This window comes from Enoplosus armatus, chromosome 6 (assembly GCF_043641665.1).
Source record: "Enoplosus armatus isolate fEnoArm2 chromosome 6, fEnoArm2.hap1, whole genome shotgun sequence".
In the NCBI taxonomy this organism is placed as follows: Eukaryota; Metazoa; Chordata; class Actinopteri; order Centrarchiformes; family Enoplosidae; genus Enoplosus; species Enoplosus armatus.
The window spans coordinates 13,845,089-13,862,657 of record NC_092185.1 but is presented as its reverse complement, the minus strand read 5'-3'; the positions used below and the strand labels follow the sequence as shown (position 1 = coordinate 13,862,657).

At 39.7% G+C, this 17,569-nt stretch overlaps 2 protein-coding genes across 3 annotated transcripts; both read left to right on the top strand.

Moving 5' to 3' along the window:
* The first annotated feature begins 306 nt into the window (after positions 1–306).
* LOC139286251 (cAMP-dependent protein kinase type II-beta regulatory subunit) lies at positions 307–6,073 on the top strand. The gene is made up of 11 exons (XM_070906992.1): positions 307–574; positions 1,654–1,689; positions 2,580–2,632; positions 2,800–2,883; positions 3,121–3,227; positions 3,382–3,535; positions 5,167–5,268; positions 5,359–5,433; positions 5,532–5,600; positions 5,695–5,830; positions 5,940–6,073. Exons 1-11 carry the CDS (start codon positions 307–309, stop codon positions 6,071–6,073), a joined length of 1,218 nt encoding a protein of 405 aa, XP_070763093.1.
* Positions 6,074–7,893: 1,820 nt separating this feature from the next.
* On the top strand, positions 7,894–15,839 carry LOC139286593 (HMG box-containing protein 1-like). 2 transcript variants are annotated; one of them, XM_070907459.1, is made up of 11 exons: positions 7,894–7,907; positions 9,230–9,397; positions 9,495–9,675; positions 10,051–10,171; positions 10,281–10,395; positions 11,047–11,165; positions 11,567–11,723; positions 11,988–12,132; positions 13,649–13,936; positions 14,635–14,776; positions 14,914–15,839. In XM_070907459.1, exons 2-11 carry the CDS (start codon positions 9,325–9,327, stop codon positions 14,929–14,931), a joined length of 1,359 nt encoding a protein of 452 aa, XP_070763560.1. In that variant the 5' UTR covers positions 7,894–7,907; positions 9,230–9,324; the 3' UTR covers positions 14,932–15,839. The 2 variants fall into 2 exon arrangements, with proteins under 2 accessions (XP_070763560.1, XP_070763561.1); XM_070907460.1 differs by lacking the exon at positions 7,894–7,907 and adding an exon at positions 8,346–8,403.
* Positions 15,840–17,569: the final 1,730 nt, after the last annotated feature.

Below are 17,569 nucleotides of genomic sequence, written 5' to 3'. Positions count from 1 at the left end.
GACTGACTGCAGTTTCTGCGCCGCTGCTGCTCATACGCAATCCCTGGATAGGTGGTTGCCATGGATTCCTGGGTCACATGCGTGGGTTTCCTGTAGCCAGAAGCAGCAGAAGATGCTTGGACCAAAAATCCAGAGCCATTTTCATTCAAGAAAAAGAGAGGATCCGCTGTGGATAGCTTGCTGCCTGGGTGGCCTGACTACACCCGTCTCCTAATTTTGGCTTTTTTAAATTTCAACTGTGTGCTTTCGATTATTTCAAATTCGCAGCAAACCGGTTTTGTCCACATTCATAGACTGATATCAGGAATGAGTATAGAAATTCCTGAAGGACTGACGGAGCTGTTACAGAGCTTTACCGTGGAAGTGTTGAGGAATCAGCCCAGGGATTTGCTCGAGTTTGCATTACAGTACTTCACCCAGCTGAAGGAAAGTGAGACCAAAGAGGCCTCATTTGGCAATGACCAAAATTCGGCCCCAAGACTTGGAAAAGCGGTCAATTTCATTGACGAAGCCATGCAGATCGATTCGGAAAACGGAGAGGAGGAGGAGGACGACGATGACGAGGAATTCATAGGTAGGCTAATAGATTTACTATATGTTAGGGACATATGTGAAAGTGGATGACCATTATTTATTTTGCATTATGAGCATGTATCGCCGTGTGCGCGGCTTCTGCTCGGTGGGAGAGAATAAGACACATTGAGCGCAGTGATGCTCCGGCGCTCGCCACCTTGCATCCACCACGGCTCTGCCGTTTGCCATATATGGTCACGGAGGCTGAATGGTGGTTAATGAGCGTGTCTTGCTCTTCATCTATGCAGACACGTTTTTGCGATTAGGACAGCGTTAAGTCACAGCAGCTGCAGGGAAAAAAGTGTGTTCTTTCAGAGGGACCCTGCACCTCTAGGTCATTTGGATATTTTCAGTTTCAGGTGCAGGCCCGATGGGCCTACCCTGGTTATGTATCACAAATATGGTAAAGCAGCTAAATGTAGAAAACTGAGGCACTGCTATGATGCAGGCGATGTAAAATATGACTTTAACCGCCCTTGATTAATTTGTGCCTCCTAAACTGTGGTGATATTTTACACAATGGCCGGTGCAGTTTTGCCATAAGGTGCAGCAAGTAGCATAGCAACCCAGAGCTCTGACACAGCATCCCAATGAGTGGTGGGGTCTGCAAGGCTGGCTGCAATGGTTACATAAGGACGAGTACATTATATTCAGTCATTAAATTAACTGTTGTAGTATTTGTGGGTCATAGATGTGCATCATCACACCTCCAGTGCCTTGTCTTAATGATATTCCAATGAGCCTCCTCAGACAACACTGGCTGGCAGGCTATTAATGGATGAGACCTCCTATCTAATGTATATTTCATACGGAGCTATTGTGCTGGAGCTTGGCACTTTTTGCTGTGTTTTACATTTGAATTTTTTTGTCATTTAAATTTGATTCAAAGAGGCAGACGCACTTCAAAGCAGCTGTTTTTATTCAGGTTTTTACCCAAATGAATATGGATCCTTAATGAGCACAGAAGCACAGTGCATTAACCTAACCCTTCTCCAGTTGTAATTCAGTCACTGTAAGTGAGATGTACTTCATGATGAAATCTAACATGTTAATGTATATATTTGTTTTATGCTTTTGCAGCCCCGGTGATAAACAGATTCATCAGAAGAGCATCAGGTGAGTTGTCATTTGTTGGCTGTTTAAACTGGCTGCTAAAAGCTTGTTCTGTCAAGAGGGAAGCTCTGGACAGTGTCAGTGCTGGAGACATATAAAACTACTTTGACACATTAATACATGAGGCTACGTCAGATTTGCGATACTGAAGCATTTTTCCATCTGCCTTTTCTCCCTGTCTTCAGCTGATTATAATTGTGTTGATTTACAGTTCGTGAAACCACTTTATCTTGAGCCTGGTTAATAATGCCAGTGAGTGACGCGAGTGGGGAGATCAGGACAAGTACTACTAATGATAATATTCTCCTGCTCATGATAATAGCAAGGCTGTAGCTTCACAAGAATAACTTGGGACTGATATCTGCATGTTTGGCAGTCTGAATGGAAAGTATGAGCAAGTGAAAGTATTCAGTAACACCTGAAGCATATTTCTTATTTCTTTTATCACTTCAGATGGGGAATGACCACCCTCTACATAGGACACTACAATGTAGAGCAATAGAAGCAAAGAATGTGTAGTTTGCATATAAAATAAACATTGACTCAACTAAGTATTGGTTCAGGAGTATATATATATATTATATATATGTTAACAACTGGGTTTCAGGGGTTTAAGCATTATGTCCTTACAGAAGTAAAGTAAGAAAGTACATTTTCCTACATTTTGTGAATTGAAATACATAATATAATATATTTTTTTGTCTGTGTCCTATCAAGTTGTGCTGTCAGTCATTTGAATATGGAGCTTAAGCTTAAGTGTTTGAGTTCAAATGTTGTTGTTTCCAAAGGTTCTGTCTTTTACAAATGGTTGGGTAGAAATATGAATTTCGGGATGAATTTGCTGTCCTGTAGTGAGTGTCCACTTCATTCACTTGTTGATCTCCGTCATGCAGTGTGTGCTGAAGCGTTCAATCCTGATGAAGATGAGGAGGATAAAGAGCCATGGGTAAACTGTGTTTCATACCGCAAAGATCCTGTCTTAATATTGAGGTTGATGTTTCCTAACAGTGTGAATTGTAGCTCTGAATCAAAAAGTCAATATTACAGAGTCTTCTGTACTTTAATGTGTGGCCATCATAGGGTCATGTCACAAGACTGTGCTTCAACTTGCAGGTCACCCACCCAAAAACCGACGAGCAGAGACAGAGACTACAGGAAGCATGCAGGGACATTCTTCTGTTCAAGAATTTGGATCCAGTGAGTGGATTATTCCATAAGCACTCTGTACTCCTCTGGTTTGTGCACTGCCATCTGTTAAATGACACAAAGGAGAACATGGCCTGAGGCGTGCTCTTTGCCACAGCTCAGTGCACTATGCATGATTTTTAAAAATGCTTATTCTTAAGTAGCTGAAACAGCACGCTGAGTGTATTCTGCATGATTATTTCAACATGTGAAATTCAAATATTTGCCTCATATTTTACACCATCACAGGAAGAGATGTCTCAGGTGCTGGATGCCATGTTTGAGAAGTTCTGCACCGAAGGGGAACACATCATTGATCAAGATGATGATGGGGATAACTTCTATGTTATTGAAAGGTGATCTTTCATGTCACATTCACAACATTAGTTACTCATTATATTTAAACTGATCATTGATTGTTATGACCAAAGATTTCAGGAGACACCAATATGGCTGCCATGTGTTTATATTTTCTCTGATTGTCTATTTTTCCTTTGTATTTTCATTCAGTGGGATGTTTAACATTTTCGTGAAGGTCGATGGCGCAGAGAAGCTGGTAGGCTGCTGTGACAACCGAGGCAGCTTTGGTGAACTGGCGTTGATGTACAACACCCCCAGGGCCGCCACAATAATCGCCACCTCGCCTGGAGCCGTTTGGTGCCTAGTGAGTAAGCCATTAAATCCTCATGCAAAAGCACAGTTGGCTCTGTGCTCAGGTTTTTATAACACGCTGTGCTGTCACTTGATTTACAGTAAATATCCAGGTTGTCTCTGACAGTGTTGGTACCTGGTACCATAGGTGAGATCATGTTTTCTGACTGAGATGACATACTGTATAAAACCCACACAAAAAGTGAGAGCGCAATAGTCATTCTCCTGGATATGAATTTACAGCTAATGAATGTGTAAACAGAATATGAAATTTTACATTCATGAATGTTAATACAAGCCTATTAAAAACATTTTGTGACCCATTCAGAGAGCTCGGCTATCAGATCAGCTCACATAAACAAGGCTAAACTTGTCTGTTTCAGCAAGTATGCACCTCAGATGAACTTAGGTAGTTGAGTACCAAAGATGTTATGAATTATCAAAATGTGAAAACTGGGGCTGCCAACACCATCATGGAGAAGATTTATTTATTTGCTACTCTTTCTGTGAAGCAGCTTGTTTATTAATGACTCAGTGAGGGTCGTGTCCTCAAACTGTGGGTAACAGCTTTGTTATGTCATCTGTGTGCAGACGGGGCAGGTTGCAGCTGTATCCCCTGCTGACCTGGGTACTTGTACTGTGTGTTTGAGTCTGTGAACAAGCAGCTAGTCCTGTTCAACTGTCAATCCCCCGAGGTCAAGGAGGTACAGCGCTGCTGAAGGGCCTCTGAGCAAACAGTAGCCTATAGTAGGAGCTTTCATTTAATTTAATTGAGTCCGATTTAGGTCTGGGATTAAAGTTGTATTCGATTAACTTCGTGGCAGCCTGATAGGATATTAAATTCAATTCAATTCAATTTTATTTATATAGCGCCAAATCACAACAAAAGTCATCTCATGACAAATAGAGCAGGTCTAGACTGACTCTTTATAATCTTATTACAGAGACCCAACAGTTCCCAAAGGTTAGTAAAAAATAAAGGTTAGAGCTGTGTTTGCCTGTTATGTTGGGAAATTTTTCCCCAGCTAGAGGGCACCGTAGGCTTCTGCCCATGTTTCCTACAGCACACAATGTAACCGTCTACCACTGCATGATGTCATAACATGTTGCTGGTCCTTATTTAAGTCTGAACTGTATATCATCCTCCTGAAATAACATCCAGCTGTGAGATGTCTGAAGGTTTATCATTGAAAGCAGCAGGATGACATGAGCATGTGGGTGCTGCTGCATGAAATATCCTGAGTGGTTTTATGGTTTGCACAAGCTGCTCTGCTTACTTAAAATCTGGTTTACAGCGCCCCCTACTGCAAAATGTGGAATCACAAGAGTTACTGTTTGGTGAAAGGGTCCCAGAATAGTCTGGAGCTGTAGGGAAAATGTAAATGACTATCAGCCATCCTGACTTTTACAGAGTGCAGGAAAACAAGCACAACATTACAAATGATGGTGATACCAGACTTTCTGGGCATCCTGGATTCTTTCCCCATTATGTGTATTATTATTATTATTACTCCGAGTTCAAGATGAGTCATCGAAAATATGGTAACATGCATACATTTTACATACACCACAGGGAGACCGGAGTACACTGTGTCTTTAAACCTGAACCTGAATGGTTTTCTTGTCTTTAATTCTGTGTTTCAGGATCGTCTGACATTCAGGAGGATCATAGTGAAGAACAATGCCAAGAAGAGGAGGCTGTATGAGGCATTCATTGAAACGCTACCACTGCTTACGTCATTAGAGGTTAAGATTAGCTTTGTCCTTCAGCGCTGAGAAAGTGCAGTGTGCATTTACAGTAAAGCCATTGTCAACCAAATATCCTTTCATTCACAGCTGTCAGAGAGAATGAAGGTAGTGGACGTACTATCCACCAAGGCGTACAATGATTCACAGCAGATTATTGCTCAGGTGATGAATCTCTTTGTATTATTTGTTCTTGGACTGGTCTTTTCATTTTCTGCTGCTTGTTTTTTTTATGCTCATTACATTAATGCTTTGTATTACAGGGTGATTTAGCAGATTGCTTCTACATTGTTGAGTCTGGCCAAGTTAGAATCACCATGACAAGAAGCAGGGTATGTTTGCCCAGCCAACCATTCACTTTTAAGTGAAAAAAAACAACAACCTTTGTTTTCTGGTATCTTATAGTGTGCATTTCTTTCTTGCCAGACGAAAAAAGACCAGGAGGAAGAGGAGGTGGATATCGCCACATGCTCCAGGGGCCAGTATTTTGGGGAGTTGGCACTTGTCACAAACAAGCCCAGAGCTGCATCAGCCTATGCTGTGGGGAGTGTCAAATGCTTGGGTACATTTTGTGCAATTTTATGATTTCTCAGTATACCACTTATTATTTGACATAACTCTCCATAACCCTCCTTAAACTATGTCTGACTCTTCTTTTTTTTTGTTGTCAGTCATGGACATTCAAGCCTTCGAGAGATTGCTGGGCCCGTGCATGGACATCATGAAGAGAAACATTGCTAACTATGAGGAGCAGCTCGTGACCCTGTTTGGAAGTAGCACTGAGATTGAGCAACAAAGTGCATGAGAAGGCTCCAATGGACCATGAATTGATGGATGAAAAAAAAGGCTTGTATGGATGTTTTTTCCTCATAATCACTTAAAACAGCTTTTCTTACAAGAAATGTGAATATCCACTACAACATTTGTGTGTCAGACAAAGCAAACGGACAGATTCCCATATAAGACCTGCTTAATTTTAGCAGAGTTTGCCACCGCGTGTTATGATGAAAGTATGGTAAGCCAAAGCAGAGTTGCTTAAAGCTGGTTTAAATTCAATTTCTCATGACTCTAACCTTAAAAATGTAAGCGTACATTTTTACTCGCCAGTGTCAGACGCATTATTTGTTTGTATATTGAACACTTTTGTTAACTCTCACCTTTTCCCCACAGTGTTATAGTTACACCTACAGTATGATATCATTTGTAAATTTCTAAACATTGTTTGTTAAAATCAGATGCCAAAGCTAATTTCTTAATGGATAATTGTTAGCAAATATGTCACATTCTCTTGTCATATTTGGCAAGAGTACTAACACTCGCAGCATGAGGTGCACTGGTAAGAGTGCCCCAACATGAGAAAGGAAAACAATTTGTAAAGGAAGTTGACTTGATTCTGTGTCTGAATAACATCTTTCACATTTTGATCACAACAGAATGTAGACTTGGCAGTACTTACATTTTTACAAAATACATTTCTGTTTATCATAAGATTCAATCCCTTGATTACATGTTCATAAACTGTGTATCATTGTTGGTAATTGTTTGTGGCTGTTAGCCTAATACTATGCTTTTGCAAAAAAAAACAAAAAAACATCAGAGAGATAGCTGATAGTTTTGTAAGAATATACAACACATTGCTGTACAATTTGAAACTGAATATTTACTGTTATTATAAATGCCCACCTTTTGATTTAAGAAGTTGCCCCACTAGACTGTAGTCATTATAGGCAATGTCTTGAGACAATTGATTTTCCTGTGTTTTAATGTAAAATTTAAGTCATACTGTTTTTGTGTCGGTGAAACATATATTATGATTATGACATCCATTATTGCTGTCTACCTCTGCCAACAACTTATACTGTTTGGAAACACACGATGTTCCCTCTCAACGGAAATCTAAAGTGGGTCTTCTCTCTCTCTTCTTCTCTCTCTTTTTAAAATTAACAATTGAAGTCTTCTGTATTTTGTCTGTGGTTTACTGCAGCTTAAACTGTTTAAAGCTGGTTTAACATTTAAACATTATGAATTGATTTCCCCCCTTTGTGCAGGTAGTACTGGTAATTTTTGAAGGCGAACCCATAATACTGGCTGAGAGTACTGTATGTTTCACTTTTCATGTCAATAAAGAACATTTTTATATTTGCGTGTCACATAATTATTTCTTACAATAAAGAATAGCTCACTTTCAAATTTTTTCATTCACCATCCAGTCAGTCAGTCACTCATTCATTCATTCCTTATTCATAGTCATTCATTCATTTGTTCATTCATATAATTTTGTAGTAACAATTTAAAACAATGATTTAATTACAAGGGAAAATGAAACTAGACTAGAAAGCAATGTGAATATGTAACTCTTGCTGTAGTTGCAACATTGCAGATAAAAAATAACCATGTATTGTTCCTGTTATTGCCAATCAGCTGTTACTGGGTAGTAACAGACATGCACATCCACCCAATGATACGATGATCAACAAACTGGGCCCCGCCTTCTATATTTTTCTCAACAGTATCGACCAATAGAATACCCGGATTCTTGTTTTTGACATTCTTATCTACCAATAGGAGGCTTTCTTTGAAAACGTTCATTCCCACCCCTCGAGTGAATGCCAGAGAGTTTCTTGATGGCGACAGGTTAGGTAAGTGGGAAGTTCTACTACTTCTTTCGAAGAAATAAAAGGTTCAAACTCATTTTTAACTTGAGCTTTGTGTGATCCGCGTCTTTGCAATTCTAACATGGTGTTTTAGTGGGGTTGTCACGCGTTTTTTTGGTGTCGAATTATAGGTTGTGGTCGACAATGTTTTTTTCGCTGTGTGACGCTTGTTGTTTTGGTGATAAGAAGCCCACCCGACAGCAGTTTTGTGTATCAAAACAAGTTCTTCATTTGGTCAAATCGGTTTTGATTATTGTGAAAATGTGGTTAAAAGGCTTCGAGAGGTTTTCGTGTCATTCATTTTGAACGGGGCTGAGAGGTTGCGTCATGCCTCAACTTGTTGACATTCTTTTGTTTACAGTGTTAGACCCGACAGCCTCTGGGTTTGAGCTGAGGACACTGCTGCTGCTTTTGGGGAGTGGGAAAGCAGTAGGCCTCCAAACGGTCTTTATGGACATGAGAATACTTTATTCTTTTAATGGTATGTTGTTAGTAGCCTATATCCGCGTTTAGGAAGTCGAAGCCACGGTTTGTCAGAGCTTGCAGCGACCGTTGGTCGGTTGTCAGAACGCAAATGACCGTTAGTCCTTCCTTGTAAACTGATTCATTTGATGTTCAGAGCTTCTTGAGCTTCATTTTCAACGATCTTTTCTACATTGCATGTCGCCAAAGACGTCATAATTTTCAACTATGCATAAAATATTTGACTCGGTCATTGACATACTTTCACCTTTTTTTCAATTTCGTGTTTTCGATTCTCTATACACCACTTTTGAAAACGAATTTCTGCTATTTACCACTTTTGCTACGCAGTTGTGAATGAATGAGCTCTGTTACGCATGCGCTAAATCCTTTCTTAAGTTTATAAACAAGGCCTCCACGCAGCGGGTCACATGACTAGTCAGAGGTATACTGTCGATTCAGAGACAAAGGAATCCCTAAAGGCTGCGTACATTTTCCATTAAATTGATGCAATACATGTCTTGCAATGATAACATTCTGTTTGGGGTATTTTTTTTAAATTTACTGTGGTCAGAAATCGTTGACGGATTATGTGTTTTATGTTAATGTTTCTTTTTTTATCCCATCGATCCATTCATTATGTCTTAATGAAAGCATATTAACTATCAAAAATCCACATGCCACCTTTCAGGCTTATATATGCAATTAAAAAGAGTCAATTTTATTTATTAATTATGAGTTATTGTATAAGTGTGATTAAAACACCATTGTAAAGAAAGTGAAACTGTGTGGCAGTTTCACTTTGTTTGTGAAAGCTCTAATTATGGCTCTTTTTTTGCCTAAAGCCAGCTGATGTGGAAGAATATGTTGATGGGAGCTGAGTAAACTGACCTGCAGCCTGTTAAAAAAAAGAAAGCGGAAACAGCAGAACATTGTGAGAATGGACGAATCCTTTGATCCACTCAAGTGTAACGAGGACTTGCCTTCCTCACCTGGGTGCCACATGGATTATGGTAATATCCTAAACCAGCAAGAACTCACATTTGACATTTAAGCAAAGTGAGCTTTTTCACATATTAATTATGAATATTATTGTTGGCCTCTCCCCAGATGACATGCCAGAGCTGCAGGAGGTGGAGGAGGACCAGAGGTCTCCAGGGTTATATCAGGTTGGAGCAGGAGTGTCTCACCAGGAGCTCAGCTGCTCCCCCAGCACCAACTGGCTCGCTGAGCTGGCCAACATTGCCACCAGTCCTCAGAGCCCCTTGCTGAAGAATGCCCCACATAAGAGGTTTGTACCAGTATGAAATAGCTTGAAAATCAGCCAAGTCTGATGAGTGCATACATGTGACATAAACTCAATGAAAGGTTGACAACACAGGTAATAACATATGCACTGGTACCCCTGGGGGTATTCCACAAAGCAGGATTGGCAAGCTAGCCAGTTAGAAAAAGTGTGAAATATCTTCTGAAATGTTGTTGATTTTTAGCAATCATTGAAGTGAACAGCTCATTGTGTTTACATCACCAGGATATGAAAAAATCATTTTCTCAGTAGACCTGGCTAACTAATCTTGTGTTGTTGAATACCCCTGCTGATGCGGAACAACTGAATTACATTCAGCTGTCTGTAGATTATAAATATCATTTATTGTCATTTTTTCAGATCATCTCCAGTCCACATCTTTGGCAACAGTAATAGTTTACATTCCTACGCTCGTCCCCCATTAGCCAGTAGCGCACCCACCCCGTCCAGAGGCCACCTCAGGGAGCGCAGGCGTGTCAGAGTAAGAATCCATCCATCCATTCTTGTAAACCCAGTGATTAATTCCTTGTAAATTCTGTTTTATTTTACTGATGGCATTGTAAGATTTTTTTTAAAATTACTTTCAACAGGCCAGCAGTGAATCGGAGTCTGGCGTTTTCTCAATGTCCTCATCGTTTTCTGATGATGAAGACATGGCCTGGTCTCACTCCTGGCCCTCCACAGCCTGGCATTGCTTTCTTAAAGGTGCATACATACACACTCGTGTACATACTGTATGCATCCACCAGTCTACATGCAGACACTTACACCTCAATTCACTCACAGACACGTTGAAGTTAACCGTGAGGCTTTTCTAAGAATTTCTTGGTCTTGGTCTTGAGAATTATGCCTTATAGCTTTAAGGCGAAATCCACAGTCTAGTGTAAACATGTACTCCCCATTGGAAAACAATAAAGTCTTTCATGAATATTTTCCTAAATCTGTGAATGTTTACAAGTAAGTAAATAATAGTAATAATAAAAGTAAATAATTACAAATGCAAAACACACCATTTTGTTTTCAAATATCAGTTGAGATACATACAATTTCATTTTTATCTTTCAAGTCAAACTCTTCCAATATGTTTGTCAATAAGCCTGTCATTTATATGGCCAAAACAGTACTGATGGGCAGCTTAAATGCTCTGCTCTTCAAGTGTGCTGATGACAATCAGACATGCAATGAAGACTGTTTTGGACAGAAGCTGTAGAGGCACCGACACTGACAAACATTTGTAAAGAAATTCTGACCTCTTGTGTCCAAACAGCAGTATTGGATCCATTTTCCAGCATTCTCCTATCAGTATCAACACACATCTGCTTATTCATCATGTCACATTGTTGTGTTGATATTCAGGAACTCGCCTGCGCTTCCATCGAGGTCCTAATGTGGAGTGGCAGGAAGCTGATGAACTCAGGGATTCTGATGATGACTCTGATGATGAAACCATGATGCCATCTTCCTCCTCTCTTAAGGTAGGCAGCAAATAGTGATTTTAGTATGTCTGATATATTTCATATTATATTTCATAGTAAGTATGCTATATGCACATCTTATGTTTAGTGTTGCTGCATTGCTGACTAGATGAGTGCATGATTCTAGATCAGTGTTATGTCAGTAAACATTTCAGTGGCTTGTAATGGCCACAAGGTGGCAGCCAGGCTAACAGTGGGAGTACAGAAATTGAGTAAGTTAGTGCATAAATGAGTCCTGAAACACGTTACATCCTTGATGATTTGCAGTTGTCTCATTTAGTATCATAGAAAACAAGCTTTCAGAGGCACCAAGTTGTTTTTACTTTTTGGTGATGAGTTCAACTAGCTCATCTTGCTGGTGAGTAAAGACTTGTCTCATTGGTCTTTTGCTTCATTTACAGAGATACGGTTCAGAGGGGCTGAAGTTGGTGAGCCATGAAGAGACCATATCTTTTGGCCAGGCAGTTCTTAAAGTGACCTTTGACCCTGGTTCACCTGATGATGGCCTTTTAACAGCTGAATGCAGATTGGACCACCCGTTTTTTGTAAAACATAAAGGTAAAATAAGATTTTTAAAACAATTCATGGATTATTTCTGTTTAAAATAATATAGAAAAGTATTGTCTGCCAGTTATGGTCTCTCTTTAAAAACAAAAACAAGATAAACGTCAGCTTTGTTGGCAAGAAATCAATGAAATCAACACATTTTATAGAAATATGTTTTTAGTCTTTGCCAACAGCAAACAAATTCGTTTTTTTTTTTTTTTAAATAAACAGTTTTAAGATGACAGTAATCTGTAATTTACCATCTGTGTTCTTCAGGGTGGTCTTCCTTTTATCCGAGTCTTACTGTGGTGCACCATGGGATCCCTTGCTATGAGATGCAGCTGGGCGACGTGTGCCTGCCACCAAACCACCCAGATGCCATTAACTGCGATGACTCGGTCGTCTTTGACACTTTCAGAAGGTACACCCTCTTATAGCTACTGTGATCTTGCTTTGTGTAATGAAGAGACTTCAAGTAGCTATAATCAATATTGTGTCCTTGTATGTTTACACATACTTGGCCAATAAAGATGATTAGGATTTATAATAATGTATCAAATGATAATGTGAAAACAATGTGAAAGAGGTCACTCATAGTGATGAACCTACAGAGAACTATCACCTGAATCTAATGCTCCTCTCGGCTTTGTAGAGCTTAATGTTCCTTTTTTAGCGGTTAACGCTCAGCACTCTCATAGCGTCATTTTCAGCTGTTTTCAGAGAAAACGCTCTAAAAAGCCACTGCACACTACCTGCTCAGCACCAAACAGCAGACAGACACAGTTAGCGACTAGCTGGTGAACATGGTGGAGCATTTAGCAGCTATATAGCCAGATATTTAATGTTAGAAACTAAAAACAGAGCAAAGAGAAAAGTGAATATTGAGTTTATATTCACCAAGTGCCCACGACTCCAAATGAATGATAATGTTGTTCTGTAACTGCTGGATGGGTAAACAGCCAATTCAACTTCAAAGGTGATGATGCCTCAATGTTGTGTTCACAACTTGTTTGCCCTCAAGTGGCCAAAAAATCAGTTATTGCAGGTTTAAACCTGCCTGCCAAGGCCAAAAAATACGCTATGAGAGCAACGAGAGAGCTGATCTCAGTAAAGCTGTGACAGTGACCTAAAACTCACTATAAAGCTCTGCAAAGTTGAGGGGAGCTGCAGATTCTGGTGATAATTCTCTGTAGGTTCATCACTACAAGCGACCTCTTTGTCTCATTGTCTTCACGTTGTCATTTGATTGTCGTTGTTGTTGTTACCGCCACTTTAAGTATGAGTTAGAGTACAAGTCATCCATCAGAGAAGCAAAGGCAGCATGTGAATTGAGCATGTACACACACACTCCAAAGATGCAGCCCCACCTCTTTTGCATTTTGTCATAATATATAATATCCTCTTTAGTTTCAGGACGATCTTAGTGTTCGTTATTTCCACCGTTTAATTCTTCTGTTATCTAGATGAGTCCATCCTTAGCTTGCAGCCTTCTTGTACACTTCACTAAACATCCTAACCATCATCTTTTACAAGAAAACACACAGTTTGTGGAGACTTGTCCTTTAATGTGACTCATAGTTTGCAGAACAAAATTATACTGCACACAAAAAAGTGAAATCTTTCCTTTCTCTATTTATCACTTCAAATGTTTTGTATCCTAAAAACAAAACAAGTGGTTTCTAAATGTTACTGCAGTTATTCATTATATAGCATGTCTTCAATCATTTACATGTACAGTTATTTGAGATTTTTTACAGCAAGAGAAATTAAAATGAACATTGTGTGTTGCAGTGCAGCAGAATTTTAAAGTGACAAGGGGACATTTTTAGAGCAAACAGCACATGTACACACACTAGAAAAAATTGCAGATAGAATGTAACAGATTTGAAAAACACAATAATAACTTCTGTCTCTCTTTTGCTTTCTTTCTCCTGCAGTTATGACTTCACCCCACTAGACTCCTCAGCCGTGTATGTCCTCAGCAGCATGGCTCGTCAGCGCAGGACCTCCCTGTCTAGTGGAGGTGCCGTCAGTCCAGACTGTGACAAACTGGAGCGCTCCAGCTCCCCACAATCCTCCACTAGCAAATCAAACAGGAGCCACACCTCAGGGACAGCCAGTGGTGCCACGCCTACAAAATGCAAGCGGCCAATGAATGCCTTCATGCTCTTCGCCAAGAAGTACAGAGTGGAGTACACGCAGATGTATCCTGGGAAGGACAACAGGTGTGCAAATGTCAATGAGATCCAGTGCTCTTATTCAAACTGTCATGTATTAAGCTGCCTTGTAGAGCGGCGTGATCTAATTTAGGTTAATGAATTTCACTGTGTCACATCTTAAGGTACGGTCACATTAGCCTTCCGTTCAATGAAACGGATGCGATGTCATGGTTTCAATGTGGGGGATAAATAAATATTGAGCAGAGCGATCACAAACAGTTAACAGACTCTGAGAGTGATGTTACAGTTTGTAGTCAAAGAGGACTTTGGCCCTGCGAGTTCACAACGAAACAGGAAACACGTGCTTCACTTCATATGGGCCTTGATTGAAGTGAATGAGAGGGCGGACGTGTAACATGACCTGCACAGCACAGTGACCTGTCATATTGTCATATTGTGACATCATGTTAGCTTGTGAAGACTCTGAGGTACTGTAGGAGAATGAGCGTAAAGGTGGTGCAGTGTGTACAGTCAGTTTAAAAACAGAGAGACACTGTGGTTAAAGTAAAAGACATATGTGAATATGTTTTGTAGTTGAACACAAACAGAATGCCTCATAAACCTCTGAGACCCCAAGTGTGAGGATAAAGTAGCAGAGAAACGCTTGCAGATTAAAGTAAAACAAAAACAAAGGCCGATCCCTTAAAGACAATAATCTGAAAGAGGTGAGTCCTTGATCTTCTGTTTCTATCCTTTCACTCCAGAGCCATAAGTGTCATCCTGGGTGACAAGTGGAAGAAGATGAAGAGTGAGGAGAGGAGGATGTACACCATGGAGGCCAAGGCTCTGGCTGAGGAGCAGAAAAGACTCAATCCAGACTGCTGGAAACGTAAAAGAACCAACTCAGTAAGGACCAAAGTCACTGAACTATAACATCTAGTAGCTTTTTGTGAACAGATATTAAATTGTAAAAAAAACAGTCTTTGGTGTCAGTCATGTGTTTGACCTACTGAATGCCAACAGCTCATGTCGTCTTTCAACAGGGTTCCCAGCAGACCTAGATAATCCCCCAGAATCCCCAGCTGCTGGTGTTTTGGCACGGAGAGGTGCTCGACAGAGTCTGATGGACCGCTTGATGCCTCGTTGCTCTCCTGACTCAACTGTGATGCCGTATTCACTTGCTTTTTGTAACCTCGAAACATTATTAGAGACAAACCAGAATTATGAACTATAAACAAAAACATGTAATCTAGTCACTAACAGTGCATATATTTTCTTATATCTTTAATGTTAAAGATGTCTTATTCCCCTGAAATAAGAATGAACCTTCTCATATATTTCAGGTTATTTCATATTCAAGGTTGAAAATTGAGAGCCTGTGGTGCTATGCTTCAATATAGAGGGAGCAGTAAACAACAAGTGTATTTATAATTGTAAAAAGGGGAATTTTAGATAACTTTTTCACAACTGTCCGTACTGATTATATTTGTAACATTCAATATATCGCACAGATTGGAAACCCTTTCATACATTTTGTAATACAGTTTATATTCTGCAGCTGAACTATGGCCAACAGTTAATGATACTGCCCTGCCAAGTCTTAGATTGTTTCTGCCCAGCCACCTGGCCATATGATCAGAAGGCTTTCAGCATGTGGTGGTGGGTTTACACTCAGTCACAAAGCACCTCAGGCCTTCGCTGTAAGTGCTTGTTTCTTTTGCACTTTATATAAATATGTAATCTAATCCTATACAGCCATTGTATACTGGTGAAAACCATTTGTATAATACAGCTAGTATATTGATAGTTAGCCGTTTGACACAATCACGGCCCAGCCATGTTCTGCTTTCAGGTTGCCACTGAATTTGAAGTGCTTTGTTCATAATGTACAGGTTTCACAGCCCCAACAACCTCTTGCACAAAATATCCTTGTATCATATTATAAATAATTTTTTAAACTTGCATCTTATCCAAGTGTTTGGCTCTTTTTCATAAACGTAACCACAACCTGTGGGGATGCTTGGCTTAGTGTTTGTTTTGCATTGAATAGTGATCAGCTTCTTCCCGTGAACAAGTGCATGTACTCATATGACACGCTGAGCCAGGCAAATTTTATCTCAAGCTTTAAGAGCTCTCAGTATCCACTGATCTAAACGTCCAACCAGAGAAGCCTCATGTTTCCAGGTAACAACGCAGTTAAAGTGTGTTCTCTGCTGGTCTGCCACATCAAAACCATCATGCACAGAAGCTAACAAAAGCCTCCCAATGAGCAATTGTGCTGAAGCAGGATTATTCACTCTTGTGCTGAATAAGGACAACGTTAAAGGTTTTAATTGAATCTTATACTCACTGAAACCTTGGCCTCTTCCCCCGGAGATGAAAAAGGATCTGAAAGGAAATGAAATGAAAGAACACATTATCATAAGCTTTTAACGGAAGACAATGTTTCCAAGGACAACTTGCAAAAACATTCACTGATAGTTACATGTACAAGATTTGCATAATTTACCTTGCTGCCTGGTGCTTGCACAGGCATAACGTTTAAAATTATGAAAACAATTGGTAATGATATACAATATTAATACCAATTTTAAGATATCGTTTTCATTGTTAGAGCCAGAGGGCGCCATCACTCCACTTTTGTTCAGTGGAAGACCTGACGCTTTTTCCCATGATATAAACATCTCCCATCTCAATCCTTTCTTTGTGAAAAACAACATGATTATGAGGTCAACATATAGCAAGCACTAATGATCTGTATCTGTTTAGGAAACTGTAACACGCTGCAGCTGCATAAAAAATAGCAGTAAATGATTAGCCTTTTACCTTAGTATAAGAAAAAAAAATTAATCCCTATTTATGGACATTGGGAAGTTCGTATTTTCATGTTTATGATTATCTTGAGGGCTCTGCGTGTCTGCAAGTAGAACATGGTTAGTCTGAAAGGACGAGATTCATAGCACTGCATGCCTCATGAAATAACAATGATCAACACCCTGCAAGCCTCTCAAGCATAGGAATCTAATTATAGCATATCCGAACAGGCCACTCCAAAACGATCAGACTTGAATACTTTATGGAGTATTTGAGAAAATGGAAAGTTGTGCTGGATGTGCTTCTGGCTCAACACTATTGTAAGCTTAAATGGAGAACTAAAGAATGTAGTAGTTACTGCGGTCAGGAATTAAAAGCATTTTTCAAATCTTGTCGCAGTCTTGTAAATTAAAACAATGCGTCACTGTCATGAAGCAGATTACACAGTATGGAAGCAGAGTTGTCCATTTATGAACTTTACTGTGTGGACAGTGAAGGAACACGGCATGCCACTGTGAAAATACATCAGTTGGTTCTGCTCACATGTGATTTTTAACGGCTGCTGTGCTGGGGTTTAATTGAGGATTTAAAAAAAAAAGTCCGAAGATGCCACCACAGCCAACATCGCTAGAGAACATATAAAAGGAATTTGTTAGATGAAGTTAGATTTGAGAGGTATTTTTTCTTGGAGAATCATATATTGAGGATTTAAGTACAAGTAGTGCAAAAATAATAATCTAATTCACTTAAGGTGACTGGGTAGCAAACGGCAGAGAAAGGTGTAATTTTGCACAAATGGCATGCATTTATGCATAAGGTCTTTTGACGGGAACAATTAAAGAGGAAATGAATACTAAAATGAACAATTAGAATGGAGAGAAACTG